The following is a 23,923-nucleotide window of genomic DNA, read 5'->3' as shown; positions in this document are numbered from 1 at the left end:
CATTTTTTTTTTAATGAAATGATGAAACCAAATGCTAGTTGTGTGTGTGTGTGTGTGTGTGTGTGTGTGTGTGTGTGTTTAATGTCCTTCCTTGACAAAATGAAACCTTGGCAGCTACTTTAATTGCCTCCCTCAAATTTACGTATTCTTAAATCATAAAAATAAGACAGGTTTACATTTAAAAAAAATTGCAGATGAAACACCTCCTATATTTCTGGCACACTTGTGGGTGCTTGAGATGTATTGTGAATAAAATCGAAAAATACATTGAAAAGGAAGTCCCCCATCCCCCCTCCACCTCTCAAGTCCATTGTCCCAAGAGAGTCACTGTTAACTATGTCTTGTGTAGCCTTTCAGAAATTGTGCTTGTGTCCATTATGTATATCAGGGATTTTCCACCAACGAGACTATGCTACACCCTTTTTTCATGTGTATACATATTTTTGGAGACCTTTCCCAATCAGCCCTTCATCCTTTTTAACATCTGCCGATGGGAACAGTTTTGATTTAACGAGTGCTCTCTGGATGGTCAATCAGGTGGTTTCGTCTTTTGCTGTTACGCACAGACTGCAGTGGGCATGTCTGTCCAGATGTCCTCATGCACCTGTGTCACTCTGTTCATAAGATGAATTCCTAGAAATGGAACTGTGGAGTCTAAGGGTAAATGCATCTTGTATTTTGAGTAAGGTTTCCTAATATTCTTTTTCATTAGAAATTTCACTGGTTCTTAAAGTTCCAAATCTGAGAATTCCCACCCACACCCATTTCCTCCCACTCTCCCTGGCCCCTGGCCACCACTAATCTGTCCTTCATTTTTTTAAATGTTGTCATTTCAAAATGTTGGGTAAGTGGAATCATACAGCATATAATCTTCTGGAATTTTTTTTTTTTGCTCAGCTTAATACCCTTGAGATCCATTCACAGTAATGCATGTATCAATAGTTCATTTCTTTTCATTTGCTGAGTAGTATTCCATGGTATGGATGTACCACATTTGTTTAATCCTTTGCCTTTTGAAGTGCATCAGGGCTGATTCTGATTTTTGGCTTTTACAAATAAAATTGTTGTGAACATTCATATACAGGTTTTTGTGGGAACATAAGTTTGCATTTCTCGGGAGTAAATGCCCAAGAGTGCGATTGCTGCATCATATGGTAATTGCATGTTTATTTTTATAAGAACCTGCTGAACTCGTTTTCAGAGTGATTGCACCATTTTGCATTCCCACCAGCAATTTATGATTGCTCCAGTTGTTCTACCTCTTGGCCAGTATTTGGTTTATCACATTTTTGGTTTTAGCCATTCGGATAGGTGTGTAGTGATATCTCATTGTGGTTTAATGTGCATTGCCCTAATGGCTAATGATGTTGAACGTCCCTTCATGTGTATCCTGTTGGGTGAGATGTTTATTAATGTCTTTTGCTCATTTTTAGATTGACTTGTTTTGTTTTGTTTTTTTATTTTTGAGTTTTGAGAGTTCTTTATTATATATTCTAGATACTAGTCCTTTTTCAGATATGTGATTTGCAATTATTTTCTCCCTGTGTGTAGCTTGTTCATTCACTCTCTTCACATGGGCTTTCACAGAGCAAAAGTTTTCAATTTTGATGAGATCCAGCTTATCAACTTTTCCTTCTGTGGATCATGCTTTTGGTGTCAAGTTACCTTTTGGTTTTGAACTGTGTAATGCATTAATTTTAAAAAATTTTTAGTGAAAAGGAACACTGAAAGACATAAGTAGTAACACTAAAATGCCCACTATTTCAAATCATCTTGCACACCAGCTTTGAAAAATACCAACCAGCGCATAGTGGGTGCCCCAGGGCATGGGAGTGGGAGCTGGTTTCCTAGTAGCCATGCCTGCCAGTAATCCCCGGTCATTCCTCCCTGCAGATCAACATGTACCTGACATCGCGTGTCCTGTTTGCCCTGTGCCGCCTGGGTGTGGAGAAGGGCTACATCCCTCAACCCAGGTGGGACCCATTCCCGGTGCTCACGGCAGTGGTGTGGGGGTTGGTGCTGTGGCTCTTTGAGTACCACCGGCTCACGCTGCAGCCCTCCCTGCAGTCCTCCATGACCTACCTGTATGAGGACAGCAATGTGTGGCACGACATCTCAGACTTTCTCATCTACAACAAGAGCCGCTCCTCCGAGTGATTTGGCCCCGAGGGGCTATCGGGACTGCCACATCTGAGTCGGCTCCAGGTGATGTCTGGCTGTGGCTTGAGGTTTGGCTGTATCAGCAAACCCTCCCAGAGGATCCTGCCTCTCCGTGGGCTTCGGCTTCTAACCTTTGTTATCCCAGGGTTCCATTCGCCAAAGTAAAAGCACTGATTTTCACCTCCCACCTAGGTACTCTTCAATGGTGGAACAAATGCCCAAATCAGGCTGAGGAGCCCTGGGCCTCAGGGGTCATAGAGCTCAGAGGAGAGGCCCGGAGGTCTCTTTCTGCTGGGTATGTTCTTTGTTCTTCTTATGTAGCAAAGGGCTCTTTGCTGGCAGGCAGTGGATTGCAAATCCTTTTTTTTATAAAAAAATATTATGTTCCGTATCTCAGGTTTTCTATTGGAGAAGCTCTAGAGTCCAATAGAAACACAACGTGAGCCTTCTATGTAATTAAAATTTTTCTAGTAGCCACATTTTAAAAAATGAAGAGACAGGTGAAATTAATTTTAATGATATTTCTAACCTAATGTTTCCCAAAGCTTATCATTTCAACATGTAATTAATATAAAAATTAATGAGCTATTTTATATTTTTATTGGTACTAAGTCTTCAAAACTGGGAGAATATTTTATACTTACAGCACATCTCAGTCAGGACTGGCCACATTTCAAGTGCTTGGTAACCACACATGGTTGATGGCTACCATATTGGATAGTGCAGATAAATAACACTTCCATCCTTGTAGAAAATTCTAGTGGACAGTGCAAATTGAGAGCTAGAAGACCTGGGTTGGAGTCCCTACTCCACCACAGTATAACCTTAGATGAGGTTCTTAAACTCTCAGAGCTTCAGTTGCCTATAAAATGAGGAAAATCATAATAATACCTGGCTTCCACAGTGGACTTGAGCAACTGCAACTGCTGCTACTACTACTTCCTCTTGGTTGCTTTGCACATAGTATTTCTAATCCATACAAGGATCTTGCAGGTATATTTTGATTTCCATTTTATAGATGTGGAAACTGAGGATTGGAGAGGGGAGGCACCTTGCCCCAGGTCACACAGCTAGTATGATAGCCAAAGCAGGGTTTAAACCCAAATCTATCTGATTTCAAAGCCCAGGAGTTTTTTTCTTCAGTGCCTTGCTTTAAATTTAGAAACCTAAGCTCTGCTTTACAAATGTTTGCTAGTTATAGGATCTGGGTGGAAGGGTGGGGAGCAAACTCAAATAATCACAGGAGCCTGGCAAGTGGCATAAATGAAAATGGCAGTGCAGTAGGGAATGGTGGGAATATGGTGAACTGGATTTGATTTTTTTTTAAAAAAAGCTCCCTTCTGGACAAATCAAATAGGTCTCTGGAAAGATTTGGCCTATGGGCCATGAATTTGAGACCTTTGGACTAGTAGAAATACTTCTATTAATGTGGTTACCCCATCAGTTTCTCTTTAGATTTTAGAGTTACTAGTCGAAATGTGCATCTGCACATGAGTTACTGAGGATCTTATTAAAATGCAGATTCTGGTTGAGTGAGTCTGGGATGGGGCCTGAGATTCTGAATCCCAGGTGAGGCTGCTGCTGCTGCTGCTGATCTGTGGACCACACTTTGAGTAGCAAGATAGTAGAGAATGATTTGGGGCCAGGCACTGTTATTATCCCATATGACAAATGAGGAAACTGAGTCACAGAGCTGTTAGGTAATCCAGGTGGGATTATATCTGACTCTAAAACCAGTGTTCTCAGCCATAATAGTACACTGCAAGCTTGGAGAAGGTAATTTTGAAGGTCCTTTAACTCACTCTTTAGAGGCTGAACAAGGAAGTTGGCCCACGCCAAGTTGGGTTTTAGAGCAGACGCTGTGGTGCACCAGTGTATTTTTCCACTGCCACACTATGTGTCTGCCTGAGGGCTCTCGCTTGCCACTGGTGCCCACTCTCCCACCCTGTGGCAGACCTGATGTGCTGGGGTATTAACACATCCTGGGAGCCAGCCCTCAACCAACGACTGACAGGAGTAGGGATAGATACCCCCACCTCCTGGCTGCGATAACTCAGGGGTGCGTGTTCTTCTCTGGCTCTCAGATGCTCCGGCAGATTGAGCTCTGGCTACCACACAGTGGTAACTTGCTTGATGACACCCTTCCCTGTCTCACATCCTCACTCCACTGCCAACACTTACTGCTACAACTCATACAAACCAACCTCACTCAAATCCTTGTCTCGGGGTCTGCTATGGGAAGTACCCAAAATAAGATTGGTCTGTGGTACTGCAGGTTTGCAGGTAGTATAAAATGGTGGTGAAGGACAGACTTTGGAGACAGACTACCTGGGCTCGAGCCCTGTCCTGGTTACTTCCTTAGGCAAGTGACAAGAGGCCAGTCTGTGCCTTTGTTTCCTCATCTGTAAAATAGGAGTTTGAATCGTGCACACCTCTCAGGGTGGTCTTGAGGATTAAACCATATGATGCATGTAAAGTGATTACCCACATGAACACTCAATAAATGTTTGCTGTTATTTAAAATAAATTATCCAAACGTGGAAAGAAACCTGGTCATGAGAACTGCCTGAAGCCTGTGTTTAGCCTGTCCTGCCCCTCAGGCTGAAGGTAAAGCCTTGGCTGCTTGCCCTTCTGACATCCCGCCACTGCTGCTGGGGGCTGGCCGGCTCCACCACCGACTGTCTCTGCTCTCTAAGAATAGGTTTCCCTCACAGATGGCATCTCTCTGAATCCTGCCAGAGCATCTGGTGGCTCCAACTGCACTCCAGGGAGGAAGGCGGTGTGGTCCTTGCTGAGGAGCAGAGCTTCCAGCAGACTTGGGGGGAGTCCCACCCAGCTCCTTCCTAGATGAGCCACTTCTCCTGATATCTGTAAAATGGGGATCACCAGAGGGCCCTTGGTCCACAGTAGGCGCATCATGAATGCTAATTCTGGAAGCAGGACAGAGGTTTAACATGTATTCATTAAGCAAACACCTGCTACATTGCAGCTAAGTCTTCTGACATGCAAGACTAAAAAATATTTTTAGATCAAGAACACATACTGATAGTACAAAACTCTAACCATATAAAAAGTATATAACAGGGAAAATTCAGGTTCCCTCTCACACCCAAACGCCAGCCCCAATCCCCCTTCTCTGCCAGGCTGCCCACTGTGAGCCTTTTCCTGTACAGTCTTCCTGAGATACTCTATGCACAGTCACCATCTTTGTTTCATAAGAAACTTTCACATTGCACTGTCATCCCAACTCTCGGCAGCCCCTCCTTGTCCTCTGCATGGTTGGTTTCTCTTGGATCAGTAGTCTGGTATAAAAGTCAATCCTCTCTTCCAGTGGGTACCCCGTTTCCTGCATATCTTGGGCAGGTCCTTTCTGTGATCCGCATGGGGCTGCACTTGATGCCCTGAGCCTTTCGGTAAAGGACACCTGCTGAACGCCAAGCGAAAGGGGAAGGATGAAAACGAAGTTAATTTGGGGCCCTTCTGCCACTCAGTTCCCAAATTAGAGATTGTTAAGTGAGCCCAGGCAGAGCTGTGATTCAGAGGCTAAGACGCCAAGAAACTGCCTCCCCTGGTGCTCGCAGCCCCGGCCTCACATCCCAGGCTCCAGGAAGGGGCCTGGAGATGGCGTTTCTTTCCACATTGAGTGTTTCTCTTGCTTTCTGAGTGCATTTTAGGTTTATAAGATCCTAAAGCACAGCATGGTGCCGTCCTCCAGTGAACCCCTGGTCAACACAGTCTGTGACTTTGAATGTCTTGTTTTGTAGATTCATAGGGAGAGAGCATGACTGTCTCGTTCCATTCTCAGGGAGAGAGGGTGTTCTGGTTTGCTAATGCTGCCGGAATGCAAAACACCAGAGATGGATTGGCTTTTATAAAAGGGGGTTTATTTGGTTACACAGTTACAGTCTTAAGGCCATAAAGTGTCCAAGGTAACACATCAGCAATCAGGTACCTTCACTGGAGGCTGTCCAGTGGTATCCAGAAAACCTCTGTTAGCTGGGAAGTCACGTGACTAGCATCTGCTCCAAAGTTCTGGTTTCAAAATGGCTTTCTCCCAGGACGTTCCTCTCTAGGCTGCAATTCCTCAAAAATGTCATTCTTAGTTGCACTTGGGGTATTTGTCCTCTCTTAGCTTCTCTGGAGCAAGAGTCTGCTTTCAACAGCTGTCTTCAAACTGTCTCTCATCTGCAGCTCCTCTCTCAGTTCCAGTACGTTCTTCAAGGTGTCCCTCTTGGTTGTAGCTCCTCTTCAAAATGTCACTCTCAGCTGCACTGAGTTCCTTCTGTTTGCCAGCTCATTTATATGGCTCCACTGATCAAGGCCCACCCTGAATGGATGGGGCCACGCCTCCATGGAAATTATCTCATCAGAGTTATCACCTACAGTTTGGTGGGGCGCATTTCCATGCAAACAACCCAATCCAAAGGTTCCAACTTAATCCCCACTAATATGTCTGCCCCACAAGATTGCATCAAAGAATATGGCTTTTTCTGGGGGACATAATACATTCAAACCAGCACAGAGGGTATCTTATTTCAGCCTCGAGGAGCATCTGGGGTGAGAAGGCTTTAATTTGAACTGGAGGGTCTCTTGCAGAATTCACTGTTCTGATCTGGAGGCCTCTTGGTCCTGGGGGAGAGGACAGAGGGAAAGCTGAGCTCTTTCCTCAGTATTGCTTTTAGAGAGGGCTTCCTGACAGAGGGCTCCCCGATTCTGTAGCTCAAAGCTGCTGTAGATGTCATGATTTAATAAACAGGATGGGAAGCAGGTAGCATTGAGATGCAGGTTGCAGGGTGTCTGCCAGAAAGCTCTTGGAGTTTCTCCCACCAGCCTCTCCTTGTGGGCTGAGCACCAGTGGACAAGGGAGCAGGACAAAGGCCACATCAGCTCTTTGAAGACACTCCTTTTGGGAGGTCTCTGTCAGGGACCCCTTTTTGGGCACGTGTCATGAACTCCTTGGGTGCCTGGGAAAGGCTGTCGATCCTTCTCAGAGTGATGTTTTTAAACCCATAAAAAATAAAATACATAGGATTACAAGAGACCAGTTTTATTGAACTATTTATCAAGATATTTTTTTAAATTTTATTCTTTAGTTTATATGTGTTCTTTTTTTTTTAACTCATTAAGTGACAAGGTCTAGCAGTGGGTCCAATAGCTACCAGGATTTCAAAGGTGCAATGGGCATAAGCAATATTTCAAGACACCTGTAGCAACTGTGGCATGATATGGAAATAGCTATGATTTTTACTGGCGACAAAGTTCCATGTTTTGCTAATGTTCCTCTGATTTGTAGCCTGCATTCGAAATGGAAGGAAATGCTAAATTTCAGTTAGAGGTTAGGGAAAATAAAGAAGTAATTTTTCTTTCCTGTCCAAATTCATGGAACTCTTGAGTTATGTCCTTGTTAGGGGTGGTGAGGGATGGTCTGTGGATCCCAGATTCAGAGCTTCTTCTTGACAGCGACCTTCCGGGCCTGGCCACATGCAGCTGTTATTGTTTATCAAGCCCTGAGCACTGGAATAATAAAAAGAATAGCTAATGTTGGCTGAGTCGTTTCTAAGTGCCAGGTGATGTTGGTGGCTGGGATTCAGCAATGCATGACGCAGTTCCTGTCTCCTGAGGCTTCCCATCTAGAGAGGGAAGACTGCAAACAATACACAAAAAAAGAAGATAATTCCAGAGAGTGGTAGGTGCTATGAAGTAGCTAATACAGGGCAATGTAATACAGTGACTTGGGAGGGGAGAACAGGAGGGTCTGTTTTCCTGGGAAGGCCTCTGAGGAGGTCACATTTGAGTTGTGACCTGACTAAGGAGAGAGAAATGCAGAGATGTAGGGCAAAGGGGTTCCAGGTTGAGGAACCTGAGAGTGCAAAGGCCCTGGGAAGGGAACAAGCTGAAAGCATTCCAGGGCCAGGAAGGAGGCTGGCATGGCTGAGGCAGAGCGGGGGTGGGGGCTCGCTGGAGCGTTCAAAGTGAGGTCCAAGAGGCTGGCTGGGTCCATCAGGCAGGCCTCATGGGTTTTCTCCTAAGTGTGATGGGCAGCCATTGACAGGCTTAAGCAGGAGGATGATGTGATGTGATTTACATTTTGGAAAGATCCCTCTGGCTGCATGTGGAGAACAGAGTGTAGGGGCCAGGCTGGCAGCAAGGATCCCAGTGAGGAAGCCACAGTGGTGGTGCAGGTGAGACAATGGTGGCCTGGACTGGTGTGTGTGTGTGTCGGGGGTATGGTGGCGGGGACAAAAGAGATGGAGAGAAGTCGGCAGATCTGGGGTATAATTTGGAGAGAGACTCAGTGGGTCCAGCCCAAGGCTTTGGAGGCAGGGATGAGGGAGAGGGAGTGTAGTGAATGACCCCATGTTCTCCCTCTTTAGACCTTGCCCCCCTTCCTGCCTCCTCACCCCCTGCCACCCTCCACGGCCCCCCGGGGACCAGCCACCACCTACTGGGCCCGTGGCATGCCAGGCTTCCCAGCTGGTCCTGATTGTTGCAGCTCCCCAGGGAGGCATAGGAACACAATCCCCCGGCCCCCTCCAGCCGCCTCTTCCCAGACAGAGCCAGGCCCTAACAATGCCCCCTCCACCAGCCCGCGGCCTCCACACAATGCCCCCGTTTCAGCTCATTGCCAGCTCCAGGAGGCCCGCTGGGTTTCCTGGCCTGCTTGGCATATATATGACTCCAGCTTCCAGCAGGGATTTTTTTGTTCTTAAAAGAAAAAATTCTCTAGCTCCTCCTCTCTGAATATCTTAATATATTATAAAAAGCCTCTCTCTCTCTCCACTCAGAGCTCTCCCAATGCCCAAGCCCGCCCCCCTCCCTGAACACATTTGCCATGTGCCTGTCAACCCGGGGACCAAATGCGGGTCAGCAGGTGTCAGCGAGAAAACAGAAAAAGAAAGAAAAGCTGACCAGCCTCGAATGTGCTGGTGATGCTGAAGATCAGGACAATAATCCGAGGGCTTATGACGGGGCAGGCCCCATGCCCAGCACTTTCTGTACACTATATTTCATCACCTCTAAGATGCCATCAAAGATGAGAAACAGCATTATTTTGAGCCCAGAAGAAAGAAAAGAACTGCCAATTAAAAACAGAATGCCATGGATTGTATGATGCATTTCAACTTTGAAATGTTAAAATATGAAAAAAAAACAACACTCTTAGAATATGGGATTGTCTCATTTACACACTTTATATATTTTTCTTCTTGTTTCTGAGTGACTCATAGAATTTGGGTGGCACTGTAGAGATTGCTTCCTGAAAACTCGCCTATTCTGCATAGGAGAATAATAAGAACTGTTTTTCTTTTCTCCTTTGGAAAAATCAAGATGAGATGTAGATAAGCTGCTCGAGTGAGTCATTCCTCATCCTTTATAACAGCTGACATTACTGAGTGCTCTTTGTATGTGCCAGGCACTGTTTTAAACACTTTAATAACTCATTTGTCACAAAAATTCTATCAAGTAAACAACTGTTAATATTATTACCCCCATTTTACAGACCAAAAAACAGAGGTGCAGTAAGGAATTGGCAAAGCTGCAGAGCCTGGGGTTTAAGCACTGCACTAGCTTCGTGGGCCCCTCGGCTCTAAGGGACTCTCACCCCAGAACCGCGGCCTTGGTCAGAACAGGCACAGACACCGTGTCTGGTTTTCCCCTCTCCTTGGAAAAGTGTGATCCGTCTGCAGGTGTGGGCAGAGAAAGGAAGCAGCCCTGGGGGAGCCTCGGAGAGAAGAGGGGTCCCCCAGGCATGAGCTCTGGGCATGATGGGATGGAGCTCTGCTTTTAAACCTGAAACCTATCCAAATACATTGCATCTTGGACTCTCAGGCCCAAACTCATGAATACAGGGGCAGACTGGTGGCCAAGGACCTGGCCAAGGCCACGCAGCCAGGTATTTGTTGGCTGGCACCAAGTGCCACAATCCTGGTTCGCTGTGAATGCTCACTTTTCCGACTCATATGCCCACATCTTCCCTAAAGTTGCCTGGCAAAGCAGAAGGGCTGAGTTGGGTGCCAGTTGGTTCCTTGGCAGTAATATCACTAATAGTGCTTAACATTTATTGAGTACTTACTCTGTGTCAGGCACTGTACTTCAGGGGTCATTAACTCAGATACCTGGAAGGGCCGGGCAAGTAAAAGTAACTGTTGAGGCAAGCCAAGGGGGCTGTGGTGGCCTGGAAGGTCAAGGCGACAGCTAAATGTGGGGGCAGCAACTACTCAGCCTGGCCAGAATGGCCAAATATTACTGTTTTAAAGAAATCCAGGTCTTTGAATTTTTATACAGCCTTTCCCATTTTTAAAATATTAAAACTAATTCAAAATTAAGGGAAAAAATACCTAATAAATCACGCCTGTGGGCCAGTGTGCAACCCCTGCCGTGTCTTGTTTTCGTGTTTAACCCGCACACCCATCTTGTTAAGGAGCTGTCACACCTTGTTCCACGGAGGAGGCCAGCAAAGCTCTGTGAGAGGGTGAGTCCCTTACCCGTGGTTGCAAAGCCCGGAAGCCACAGCGCTGGGGTCTGCCTGACTCCAAAGGCTGGCTCCTTACTGTTAGACTACCTCTCAGATGGGTAAGAGGAATGTTCAGACACAGCCAGAACTGGCACGGTGACAGAACATCTCCAGGGATGGTAAACTGTCAGTCAGAGAAATCAGTGTAACAATGAGGGATCGTTCGAGAGGAATGAGGAGTTGGGGACACAAAACCCCCCACTTCCCTCTGCCAGGACTGGACAATGCATGTCTTTGTGCCCCATAAAATTAAGTCACTACAGAATCATTTCTTCTGATTATGCGCTCATTTTAATGATGGGATATTCATGTTTGGAGACTTTTTTAAAAAGCTAAACATGTATGTATTTTGGGGGGCTGTGTATATGGAATAAATGGTTTTAATTTATTTGTGTCACTTGTGAAACTTAACAAGTGTGTTGTGCAGGTATGTAGAAATAATTCTGACTCCCCCACTGGACTGTGAGGTGCAGGTGTCAGAGATGGGTCTGTTTTCTTACAGCTGTCTCCCCAGCACCTGGCACAATGTCTGACAGATAGCAGGTGCTCCATGCATTTCTTTGGATCGAATGAATGTGGCTCAGAGGAAGCAAAGTGACATGCCTAAGGTCACACGGACCGAGATTCCCGTTTATGCCACGGGATTTAGAAGCCCAAGCTGTCACCCCTACATCATCCTGCCTCTTGGAAAGAACCAAGGGAAAGATGTCTTCTGGGAAAGAATCATGAGCCATCCATTTGGACTCCTCTAGAATGAAGAATTGGAGATGGGAGTAAGTGCCTACTAAGCCACTCTCCTTCGTACTACCCTTTGAAAGCCCTGCATCTCGGGGTAATTTTAGAGGGGGGCAGGGTATGAACGACAGACCCTGGGTATTGCAGAGGAACAGTCTGGCTGTGAACACCCCTCTCTGAACCTTCTTCCTTCTGAACCGTGTGGATAAACAAGCCTAACTTACAGGATTATTGGGTTGAAAGGTGATCATCAATTGAAGTGGCTGCCCAGTAATTGTGGATATTTTTTTGGAAGCCTACCAGCCTAAGGAGAATGTTGACATTGGGAACAGCCTTGTCAGGATCCACCAGGCTCAGGGCCAAGGAGTCCCATCTGTCAGGTCTTTTCTGCTTACAAGTGGGTATTGATAGATGTAGAAGATCCTTATCTCTTCCTTGACTTCCTGCTGGGAATTCTGGCCTTTGCTTGGCTCCACCTAGACTTGCTCTTTTCTGCTGCAGTGGGAAGGAAGGCACCTACTTCTACCTGAGAGGTTGTGTGCTTGAGCACCTGGCCAGGGGCAGGACCTGGCAGGGGAGGGAGGGTGGGCAGCAAGTAGGGCTTTGGGAAAACCCCTGACCTTGGCCTCACCAAGCCTGAATAATAGTCTTTCCCTCTACCAGACAAAGCTCATGCCTTGTTCTCTACTAGGTAAGCTTGAGCCTCAATTTCCTCATTGTAAACTGGGGCAATAATAACAATATCTGCCTTTCCAGCAACCAGCATGGTGTTTGGTACATGATAGGTGATCAGTGAGTGTTTGTTGAATGACTGTTGGGTTTGAGAGGGTGTTACAAAAGTGAGTGTTACTATTATTGGGACCCTTTGATAGGGTGTGGGCAAAGGAAACACTCTCCATCTGGAATGGGAATGTTGCCGGCTTCTCTCACTCCCTGCCAGGGACTGGCTTAGTTATTTAGAATGTCATCTATCCCTCAGCTTCTCTATTTTTGGGTAGAAGGAGGACAGGCAGACCCCAGGGCTGGGAATCAGTGTAGGCTAGATCCTAAAATTAACTGGCTTCGCTGGCCTGGCACCTGGATGCGCCTTAGTGTTCCCATTTGTATGGCAAGAGGCTCACGTGATCTCTGGTCCCTTCCAGCTGTAACACATTCTAGGATTTTCAGGAGTAATTTCACAAACTGATCATTACAGGAGGAAAGATATTCCTGCATCTTTCCTAAATCACCTCCAGTATAAAGAACTTTTAAATCCCTTATGCTTTTTATCCTCATGGTAACCCTGGAAGGGGCCAGGGCAAGGTCTGTGTGCCCATTTTACAGATCAGGAAACTGAGGCTGAGAATTTTCCTTCAGGGGCTGTAATTTAAGGCTTCACCACACATCTTGGTTACACAGCTATACCAATTTGTCTCAAATGTTAATGTGCATAAAAATCACCTGGGTGGGGGTGGGAGGGCATGTTTGTTAAAAATGCAAATTCCTCGGCACCCAGGGATTCTAAATTGGCAGGAATGGGGTGGGCCCAAAGTTAGCAGGTGCCCAGGTGATTCTGAAGTTTTTAAGGACCATTCTTGGAGAACCAGGGCCTTCTTGATGCATTCTGGGTAGTCCCTGTTTCTTTAATAACCCCCCTCAGCGCTTGTTCTGGGCCAGGCCAGTGTGGAAAGGGGGCGCTGTTGGAGCTTCCAGTCTGATAGTGGAGGCAGGTGGAGAAGCCGAGAGGTTTGGTCAGTGCCTGAATAGACTCAGCAGCCGGCAATGGAGGATGTGAGTAACTCCGACTCTAGTGGGCTCCCTGAAGAAAGTGTCCTTTAGACTGGACCTAGGGATTTGATTCTCATTTGTGCCCTAGCTACTTTTTTTCTTGTGGGTCACCCATACCAGGCAGCAGGTTTGTAGAAGTTATCAAATCTTTCACATTTCTGGCCCTTGTGCTGGCACAAGGCCTGGCACAGAGTAGAGGACAATATTGGTCAAATCGACTGACCTAACAATGAGAAATGGCTGGTGGAGATGTCCCAGGGCTTCAGGATTAAATGCATACCCCCACCCTCCCCCACCACACCCCCGCTTTTGTTAGGTCCCAACATGGGGTTACTTTAATGGTGGAAATTCCTTATCGTGCTGTAAACATTTGTTACCTCTTCCTTCTCATCCTTTCACTAGACTATGAGATCCTTAGGGCCAGAAGTCAAGGTCTGAAATAAGGACGAGACACAGAGCAGGCTCGCAAAACGTTTGTTTAATGAGTGAATGAATGAATGAATGAATGAATAAGTTCAAGCAGAGCTGGTGCATTGGCTATTGAAGGGATTGCAGCTAAGACATGGCTGAAGGAAAGCGCCAATAATATATTGGGTCAAACGTCCCTCTCTGATTCCTGGCTGCCCCCTTCGGCTTAGGCTCTGACTGGGTGAGACAGACGGTGTTGAGGGGGAGGTTGAGAGTAAATAGCATAAGTGGGACAAGTTGAGGATGGGAAATGTGGCTGGGGCTTTGGAGGTGGGCATGAGAATTCAGAAAAGAGGAGGGAGGCAGTTTCTGGAGTTCTGGGCTGAGGTATGAGGACTGCAGGTTGGGGGTCTGGGCTGAGAGTCTGGGGGTCATGTGATGGGACTATAGACGGAGAGACATGACAGTAGCAGAACGGAGATTCTGTCCTAAATGTCCTTTATGGGGAGACCAGCAGGATGGGGTGTGCGGGGCAGGGGTGGGGCCACCACGCCTTGGGCAGGGGCCGTCCCGGCTGGGGGCGGGGAGTGTAAACGCGCCCGGCACCGCCCCGACAAAGCCTGCGCGCGCCCCGGGCCGCGATTGGCTGCGCCGCTCCGCGTCGCCGCCCCATCCAGCCCGTTGCTGCCGGTCCGGCGCGAGGCAGCCAGTAGGCGCCGCCGCTGCCGTCTCCGTCAGAGCCCTGGTGGCCAATGGTGGAGCCGCTAGGCGGCTCGTGGCTCTTTCGCGGCAAAAAGGATTTGGCGCGTAAAAGTGGCCGGGACTTTGCAGGCAGCGGCGGCCCCGGGCGGAGCGGGATCAGGAGCGGGATCGAGCCCTCGCCGCGGCCGGCCGCCATGGGCCCGCGCCGCCGCCGCCGCCTACCACCCGGGCCGCGCGGGCCGTGAGCGCCATGGCCGTGGCCGGGGCCCCCGCGGGCGGCCCCAAGCGCGCCGGCGCTGGAGGCCCTCCTCGGGGCGGGCGCGCTGCGGCTGCTCGACTCCTCGCAGATCGTCATCATCTCCGCAGCGCAGGACGCCAGCGCCCCGCCAGCCCCTGCCGGCCCCTCCGCCCCCGCCGCGGGCGCCAGCGACGCTGACCTGCTGCTCTTCGCCACGCCGCAGGCGCTCCGGCCCACACCCAGCGCGCCGCGCCCCGCGCTCGGCCGCCCGCCGGTACGGACACCAGGGACACTGGGCCAAGTGCGCAGCTTGTACCCCCTCGCCGACCCGGGCGGGGCGCAGTGTTTGGCCCGGAGGCAGTGGGGGGCGAGGGGAGGGGTGGACTGAGACGCCCGGACTGGGCGGTGCAGAGCCTGGGTTAAGCCTCCAGGCCCCGCCCCAGGGTGCTGGGTGACCTCGGGCCAAGTCCCTGTTGGCTTCACCTTCCTAACCGGAGCCACTTGAGGGTTAGACTTGGTGATAATAATGACCCACGTGTATGCAGCCGGCGCTTACTGCATGCCAGGCTTTTGGCTGAGCCTTTGGTGGACTTCAAAACATCTAAACCCCACAACCATGCTGCGAGCTCGCTGTTGTCACTGTACCCATCTGACGGAGGAGGAACTGAGGCTCAGAGAGGGGAAGTGACTTGTCCCCATCACACAGCTGGCAAGTGGTGAGGCTGGGATTTGAATTGAGGCCTGCTGGCTTCCCACCAGAATTTGAGGTTGGGTAGTGGGCATGGCTGTGTGTGGAGGAGGATGGGTAGGTAGCCCTGGGTTGGATTCTTGGAGGAGCACTGAGAAGACCCTCCTTCCTGCCTTGATGATGGTCTGCCAGGTGCAGGCCCGGCCCTCCAGGCCCCTGGGGACAGGCTGCCTGGTTGGGAGGCCTTCTCTGCAGGGGTGGGTGGCTGGGCCAGCTGCTGATCCCCTCCCTCTGCCTGTCCTTCCATCTGCTCCCCTCCACCCTCCCAGGCCCTGGTTGCCATGGAACCTCATTAATCAGGCAGGCAGACCCCCAGGCCCCTGTGGAAGGATCGGTGGGCTGGGCCTCTAAGAGCTGTAGGGAAGATTCCCAGTGCCAGGAGAGAGCAAATGTCTCAGGGAGATGCCCTGAAACAGCCTTTCTTCAGCAGCAAGAGGCTCAAGACCATTTCTGACTGGGGGGCCCAGAAGAAGTGGCTGAATTACAGTGGGAGAGGGGAGTGGAGGCCTGGAGCTTGGACCTGTGGCCCACGGGACAGGGTGTGGAGACCAGTTTGACTGGCAGAGCCTGTGGGTGAAGGTGGGATGCAGGCAGGCAGGGGCTGGCCAGGCAGGATGGGGTCTCGGAAGGGAGCTTGAAACAAGCAGGAGGGGCAGTTCAGGGCCCAGAGCAAGGAGGTGGAAAGCCACCGAACTGCTGATGGAGTCTAGGGTGGCAGCTGGTCCCTGAGGCATTCCAGGAGCCTCCCCCAGCCCCCTTGGCCCCATGCCCAGTGCTGCCTTCCTTCCGGAATCACCAAGATGCTAATAATAATAACAATAACAGCCACCATTGTTTGGAGAATATTTTGTATGCAAGGCTCTGTGCCAAGCACTTTACCCAGATGAACTCATTTAACTCTCTCAACAACCTTCCTCCTTTACAGAGGGGGAAGCTGAGGCCTGGAGATGTTAGAACCTTCTCTGGAGTCATTCAGCTTGCTAGTGGTGGGACTGGGCTGATGAACTCAGCAGCAGTCCAAATTTTCTGAGCAGTTAGCTGCTGGGATGCCTCACATCCTGGAGGTGCTGACGGAGGTTGAATGAAACCCAGGGAAGTCTTAGGGGCCCTTCCTCCTGATGAGTGAGTGGGAAAGTTGATTGTGTACCAGGATGGGTCAGCTTAGCTTATGTCCTATACTCCGGCGGCTTGGCCCTGAGGGTATCGGCTTGGAACCTGGGCAAGTAGCCTCCATCTAGTTGACTGACGAACACTTAGCAGGCCCAGGGACTGCCAGGGACAGAGGAGATGGTGCGGGGAGTTGGGGGGAGTGTCCTCCTTCCCCACCAGTGGCATCAAGGGCAGCCTCTGGGAGCCTGAGCTTTCCACTCATTCACCAGCTAGTGAGTTAGTGAGTCCCAGGAGGTGCTAGGCACAGGGTCAAGTGAGGAGCCCTTGCCCACAGTGTTTTAGAGCCAGTGGGCATTTTTCTGTTGGGGTGTGTGTGTGTGTGTGTGTGTGTGAGGGGTGGCACCATCCTGGAGCTGAAGTCAAGGAACGTGGGCCCAACCTTAGCTCTACGACACCCCCTACTCCTGTACTTGCGGGTAGCCACTAGGCGTATGAGCTCAGCTTTCACTGACCGTCTGCACTGGCATTTGTTTGGGGGCAGTTCTGGGATAAACCACAGGATCAGCTTCTGCACCAATGAGCATTTATTGAACACCTACTACATGCAAGTCTCTGTGCAATTCAGCCATTCTTCACAGCTCTTCCTGTCCACCTCTACCCTGTTGGTGGCCATTTAATTAAAAAAAAGTTTTTCTGTTACAATTATTTGTTTACTATAGAAAAGAAGTTAAAAGAAGTTAAGAGACTAGACAGTTGAACAATGATCCCCAAATGAATCTTTTTCCTCTGTTTTCTTTTTCTAAGCTTGGCTTTTTATTTTTATATATAGTTATGACTGCAAGCTTTCATTTCCTAAAGCTTCTTAAAACTATCTTTTCCCTTAATTTCCTTGTTCAAATAGTGCATTATTCACACCATACAGATAAGGCAACAGTCCTCCTTGACACCCCCACGCATGCAGCATGCAGACGTTGCTCCTGAAATGGATCAGTGTATAATAATAGAAACTGAACCAGAGAAAACATTTCATGATTGTTTTTTGTTTTTTTTTTTAATCCAAAAAGGGACCATATGAATGCATTGCCCTATAACAATGTTATGGCTTGTCCTTGAGAGGATTCTTTGTCGCTATGCTTCAGTCCTCTTTGGCAGCTGCATGGTATCCCAGAGGCTGGATAAACTGTGGTTTTCGTGGCCACCTCTCCTGGGTGGGAGTTTGAGTCTCTGATTTTTCACCGGTGAATGTCTTTGCCTTGCTTTTCAGGTCCCCTGTGCTAGGGTTTATCTAGAGAGTGGCCACTGAAATGGGAATCTACTTGTGTCCTTGTTTTAGGGTGTGACAATTAATCTGCTTTCAGGCCTAGGTACCAGGGAGAAGGCAAGGGCTGTGGGTGACAGGAACATGTTGGCGTTCAGGCCCAGAAGTGAGTTTGGGCTCATAGGGCCTGGCATCTTGAGGGGCCTCTGTGCCATCCTCTTAGGTAATAATCCTGACTCCTCCTGTCACTGCTGTGTGCCCTCTCTGGTTGCAGACTCCCAGGGTCATCATAGCTGGAGGGCTTGATGAGCGGATACACGTGAAACTACTTAGCACAGTGCTCAGTACCCAGGAAATGCTCAGCCCGTTCACTCTTCTAGTCCCTGGGATGCCTCAGTGAGTCGATGAATGTGTGTGTGAACAAAAGGGGGTGCCGTGGTCCGTCAGCATGTGGGGAGTTCATTCAGCAACATTCATTGATGCCCAGGCCCCATGGCAGACACTGTGGGTAAAGAGATGATGAGGAGCTCACTGGCTTAGAGCTAAGACAGACTTACTGTGGAAATTAGTAGCAAGTGGCGGAGCGTGGGGAAAGATCGGGTTTGAGGCAGTTCTGAGGGAGAAGAGGTGATGTCCTTATTGCAGGGTCAGAAAGATCTAACAGATTGCTAAGACTCCTGCCGATGAGAGGTGGAAGCAGTAGGTGTGAAGGATGGAAGGGAGGGAGGCAGACAGGTGGAAGCAGTAGGTGTGAAGGATGGAAGGGAGGGAGGCAGACAAGGGCAGTCCAGGTAGGAGGAACAGCATGGGCTAAGGCTCAGAGGCGAAGATTTGCGAGAAACATGTCTAAGTAGAGGTCCACATGGAGAAGCAATGGCCAATGAGGTTACTAAGGTAATGGGAAGTCAGAGAAAGGTCACAAGCAGGGGCAGTAAGTAAGATTTGTGTTAAAGGATGAGACCTAGCTGCAGGGGAGGGGTGCAGGGAGAGGCTGCATGGTCCAGGTGGGAGGTGAAATTGGCTGTGGTAACGATGTGAGGAGGGTGGTAGGCAGGGCAGAACCAAGGTTCCTGTTCAGGAAACCCGGTGGAGGGGAGGGGAGGGGAGGTATGATTTTGGTTAGGGTACCTTTGAGATGCTCTGGAACTTCCAAGACAGTCTCAATTCCTGAATGTCTGAACTAGGCCAGAAGGCATCGAGGTTGAGAGCTTGGGCCTTTGCTCAGGGTGGGAATCCTGGCTCTGTCACCTGGCTGACCTTGGCTTCCCTGGGTTTCAGTTACTTTTTCTTAAAATGGGGCCATTATCCCTGTCATTCCATAGGATGGAATGAACTGAAGCAGGTAGAGCACTTGGTGAGCACCAGCTGTTGCCATGTTCACAGATGAGTCAGACTAGAGTGAAGAGGTGACTTGCCCAAGGGACCTGTATACTCAGTAGTTTAAAACATTTATTATTAATTTCTGAGGGTCAGGAATTCAGGAGTAGTTTAACTGGGTGGTTCTGGTTCAGACTCTCCTGAGGCTACAGTTGAGATGTCTGCCTGGGCTGCAGTTATCTAAAGGCTTGATTGAAGCTAGAGGATTTGCTTCCAAGCTCACCCGCGTGGTTGCTGAAGGAGGCCTCAGTTCCCCACGTGTGGGCCTCTCCACAGGGCTGCTTGAGGGTCTACAGGACATGGCAACTGGCTTCCCCAGCGTGAGTGATCCCAGAGAGCAAGGTGCCAATGCCTCTTATGGCCCATTCTGGGAAGTAACACACCATTATTTCCACCACATTCTATTCATTAGAAGCAAGTCACTAAATCTGGCCCACAGTTAAGGGAAGAATTAAGCTGCATCTTTTTTGAAAAGAGGAGTATAAAAAAAGTTTTTAAACCACCATAGGTCCCTGGGGAGGGGGAGGGGGTGGTAGCACTTGGACTTGAACTTGGGTCCTCTGTCTTCCAGTTGAGCATTCTGTCCTATGTGATAGGATTGAGGCCACCAGGCAGCAGAGAAACTGAAACAGAAGGTAGCCCAGGGGCACCAAGCCCTCAGCCAGGTGGGATGAGGTGGGCAGCCCCCTGACTGTTGTTGTTTTTGGCTGCAGGTGAAGCGGAGGCTGGACCTGGAAACTGACCACCAGTACCTGGCTGAGAGCAGCAGGCCAGGCCGGGGCAGGGGCCGCCACTCGGGGAAAGGTACCCAGGGAGCTTGGGTTGGGCAGGCTCTGGTTGGAGGTGTGGATGGACAAATATACTTGCACACTCTTGTGTGCCCCCTCTGGGGCCCAGCAGGGCAGCTGGGATGGTCACCTGGCCTGGCTGCCCTGGGCTCTGGGGGTGGCAAGTGCCTGGGTGGGAGAGGAATGCTGTGGTTGGCAGCAGCCATGGGGACTCCCAGCTTGGCCTTGCCAAGGGGAAGGAGCTGTCTGCCCCCCTCCATCATTCTGCTCTGCATTGCCAGAGGGGCAGGCCTTGCTGAGAGCAGGGGTGGGTGCCTAGGGTTCCCGCCTTGCTTGACTCCCCAGGTGTGAAGTCCCCGGGTGAGAAGTCCCGCTATGAGACCTCGCTGAATCTGACCACCAAGCGCTTCCTGGAGCTGCTGAGCCACTCAGCTGATGGTGTTGTCGACCTGAATTGGGCAGCTGAGGTGCTGAAGGTGCAGAAACGGCGCATCTATGACATCACCAACGTCCTTGAGGGCATCCATCTTATTGCCAAGAAGTCCAAGAACCACATCCAGTGGCTGTAGGTACCAGCTGAAAAGGAGGGTGGGCAGATACTTGGAGCTGGGTAGACACACCTGCCCACACCAGCCTGGAGGGGCTGGTACAGATACCTACTGTGGCTACTTGCATCTCCATCTCACAGCTGGGGAAACTGAGGCTCAGAGAGGACAGGTGACTTCCCCGAGGTGCTATATGCAGGAAAGAACACAAATCTTAAATATCCAGCTCCATGCAGTTTTACACATTTGTTCACCTAGTAGCCACCATGTAGATGAAAATAAAGAACAATTTCCACTCCCCCAGAAAGTTCCTAATACCCCTTCCCAGGCACTGATACTCTCCCCCAACCCTCTCCAATATCACTGGGTAACCGCTGTTCTGGTTTCTATTGCTTGTCTGACACAGCTGTTTCATTCTTGTTAATTCTCACTCCTTTCCCCACTCATCTTGCTCCTTCTCTTTGACACGTCTGCATTTTCAGTTTTTCGTTGATCATCCCGTTTTTTTTCACTTGACAGCATGTTTTGGAGATGATTCCATGTCTGTACTGATGCATCCTTGTCTCTTTTGTTATAACTGTGAAGTATCCTATGGAATGTTATGATGTGGGTATTTCCAGACATTTGGGCCAGGATTTAAACCCATGCCAGTCTGATTTGGAAGCCAGGTTCAGCCCTCTGCTGCTTCCCAGATGAGAAGCCTGACCTAGAGAGTGGCAAGAGTCAGGTGGGGTTGCACAGAACAGAGGCAGCTGCAGTCTTGAGGTCCAGGGCTCCTGGGCAGAGGGACCAGGAGCTGCTCACCTTCCCCGTTGGCTCCCCACAGGGGCAGCCGCGCAACAGTGGGGATCGGCGGGCGGCTTGAAGGGCTAACCCAGGACCTCCAGCACCTGCAGGAGAGTGAGCAGCAGCTGGACCACCTGATCCACATCTGTACCACGCAGCTGCAGTTGCTCTCCGAAGATGCCGACAGCCAGCGATATCCTTGGGCTGGCCAGAGGGCATAGAGGACAGGCTTGGCAGGTGGGGCCCATCCACGTGGGAGCGGAGTGGGTGCCCCAGGCCCGGGATTCAGGAGAGGGCTTTGGCTTTGGATTCAAGTCCTAGCTCAGCCATTTACTTAACATGTGATGCTGGATGAGTTACTTAACCTCTCTGGGCCTCAACTTCATCTGTTAAAAAGGGATAATAATAATTATCCCTGGCACTCTGGCAGAGTACCATCAATGATGAACATTTATTTAGTACAGTGACTCTATATGGTTGTAGTTTCAAAGTTAAAGATGTAAGATTTTATTTGTCTTTTATTCGCAAAAATAAAAACTATTCAAATAATATACTTTTTTAGTGGATACCCAAATTGTGTCTATAAATTTTGAACATGACCACCAATTGACACCAAGATCATAGGCCACAGTGAATTCCGTCACCAGGCCTGGAATGTGTTGACTGTTTTACATGGAATTATTGCAGGCACCTGGAACTGCTTGTGATTAGTGGGTAGAATGGTCCCTGTTGTACAGATGTGGAAATTGAGGTTCAGGGGCATAAGGTAGGTTTTGAGTGCCAGCTATGTGCTAGGTCCTGGGGTGGGGGTGGAGTTGATTAGGCAGATGTGGGCCTTGCCTTGTAAGCTGTTTGGGCAGGTGGCCCCCAGAGGTCAAAGGTGATACGTCCTTGACTCCACCAACTCTGGCCTATGTGACCTGCCAGGACCTGCGCAGCATTGCAGACCCTGCAGAGCAGATGGTCATGGTGGTCAAGGCTCCTCCCGAGACCCAGCTCCAAGCCGTGGACTCCCTGGAGGTGAGACCAGAGCCTCAGGCTCGACTAGGACAGGCTGGGCTGGGATGTGGTTGGCTGAGCCTCAGTTTACACCACCTGCTCCCTCCCCCACTCTGCCAGACCTTTCAGATCTCCCTCAAGAGTAAACAAGGGCCCATTGATGTTTTCCTGTGCCCTGAGGAGAGTGCAGGTGGGATCAGTCCTGAGAATACCCCACCCCAGGGGGCAGCTTCTGCTGAGGAGGAGGACAGGGTGACTGCCGCTGCCACCACAGTGCCACCACCATTACCTCCCCCTTCACCTCCTGCTGCGGATCCTGGCCAGTCCCTGCTCAGCCTGGAGCAAGGTGGGTGAAGGGTGGGCGGGTGGGACAGGCAGGGCCCCTCTCCTGGGGTGGGGGGCAAACATGCATGAATTACAGCCCTCTGTCCTCCCTGCCGGGCCGTCCCCGGCCTGTGATGCTCCCCTGTCTCCTTAGAACCGCTGCTGTCACGCATGGGTGCCCCCATGGAGGAGGACCACCTATCCCCGCTGGTGGCAGCCGACTCACTCCTGGAGCATGTGCGGGAGGACTTCTCCAACCTCCTCCCTGAGGAGTTCATCAGCCTGTCCCCCCCCCACGAGGCCCTTGACTACCACTTTGGCCTCGAAGAGGGCGAGGGCATCAGAGACCTCTTCGACTGTGACTTTGGGGACCTGGCTCCTCTGGATTTCTGATGGGGAATTGGGGGGCCAGGGTCTCCCAAGATGCCCACCCTATCTCTGCAGCCTTGGAGCCCCCTGATTCTGGCTGTCCTCCCAGCCTGATTGGAAACATTTAATTTATACCCCTCTTCCCTAGTTCCAGAAGCTTGAGCTCTGGGGTCTGGTTACTGCCTGGAGGCTGAGTGAGCCAGGAAGGAAAGGATCCTGTGTTTGTGGTGTGTTTGTGCTTGCAGCCAATGTGTGTGTACATGGGGCGGGTGTGGTGTGTGCCTCTGGCAGAGGTGCCAGGCAGCAATGTTGACGTGAGGTGGGGGTATGTGTGAGTGTGTGTATGCATGTACCGGGGAATGAAGGTGAACATGTGTGTGTGCACTAAACACGCCCCAGTGTATCCACATATGTGTGCATGAGTTCATGTGTGCGCGTGGTGGGGGCCCTAACTGCACTTTCGGTCTCCTTGCTCCGGGGTCCCAGGAGGCCCAGGGTGGCCCCTGCCCCCAGAAGCCTGCAAGCTGAGCAGGTCAGGTGGGGAGGTCTTGGCGGGCTTGGTTTGCAGGACAGTGAGAGCACTTCTGTTGTCTTAAAGTTTTTTCTGAAACTCGAAGCTTTAATGGAGCGTTATTTATTTATAGAGGTCTCTTTGGCAAGCCTGGGGCACCAGCAAAGGGTAGGAGGGATGTGGGGCTAGTGCCCTAACTCCCATTACCTCTGAGTGAGGGCAGGGGTCCTGAAGCTGTTCTTTCACCTTGCCCTGAAGGAGCTGAGGCCTAAGTGGTTTTATTTATTGGGAAAGTTAAGGGAGGGAAACTGACTGACTGACTGACAGCCATGGATGGATGGAGGGATCCCTCCCTAGGGGGTCACTGCAGGGCCCCAGCTGTCCCCTAGGCTGGGTGTGAGATGGGAGAGGTGAGTGGGGGGCCTTCACTGACAAGTGGGCAGGAGGGGTGGGTAAAGGGCTCTCCCAGCCCAGATGGCAGGGGCCCCTCCCCCACTTCTTGTTCTGCCTCAGTCCCCAATCTGCACTTTGATTTGCCTTCCTAACAGTTCTGTTCCCTCCTGCTTTGGTTTTAATAAATATTTTG

General features: G+C 50.0%; 2 protein-coding genes across 6 annotated transcripts in view; both read left to right on the top strand.

Annotated features, from left to right (window-relative positions):
* Positions 1-17,931, top strand: part of PXMP4 (peroxisomal membrane protein 4) — a 22,994-nt gene extending 5,063 nt beyond the window's left edge. For 3 of the 5 annotated variants that reach the window (XM_037811638.1, XM_037811640.1, XM_037811639.1), the window contains one exon: positions 1,894-6,067. In XM_037811638.1, the coding sequence (XP_037667566.1) occupies positions 1,894-2,157 (264 nt within the window). In that variant the 3' untranslated portion in view covers positions 2,158-6,067. Of the gene's footprint in view, positions 1-1,893; positions 6,068-11,174; positions 11,958-17,912 lie in introns of those variants that run through there. The other 2 variants (XR_005213091.1, XR_005213090.1) reach the window with 2 other exon arrangements.
* On the top strand, positions 14,520-23,923 carry E2F1 (E2F transcription factor 1). Its single transcript, XM_037811637.1, is given in 8 exon segments — positions 14,520-14,564; positions 14,566-14,796; positions 19,729-19,819; positions 20,149-20,368; positions 21,175-21,327; positions 22,040-22,154; positions 22,254-22,479; positions 22,612-23,923. Coding segments are annotated over 8 exon segments (1,305 nt in total). The 5' UTR covers positions 14,520-14,534; the 3' UTR covers positions 22,851-23,923.

The sequence above is a fragment of the Choloepus didactylus genome, chromosome 19 (assembly GCF_015220235.1).
Source record: "Choloepus didactylus isolate mChoDid1 chromosome 19, mChoDid1.pri, whole genome shotgun sequence".
Lineage (NCBI taxonomy): Eukaryota > Metazoa > Chordata > Mammalia > Pilosa > Megalonychidae > Choloepus > Choloepus didactylus.
Note: the sequence above shows the minus strand (reverse complement) of the source record. Positions and strands in the feature narration are given on the sequence as shown.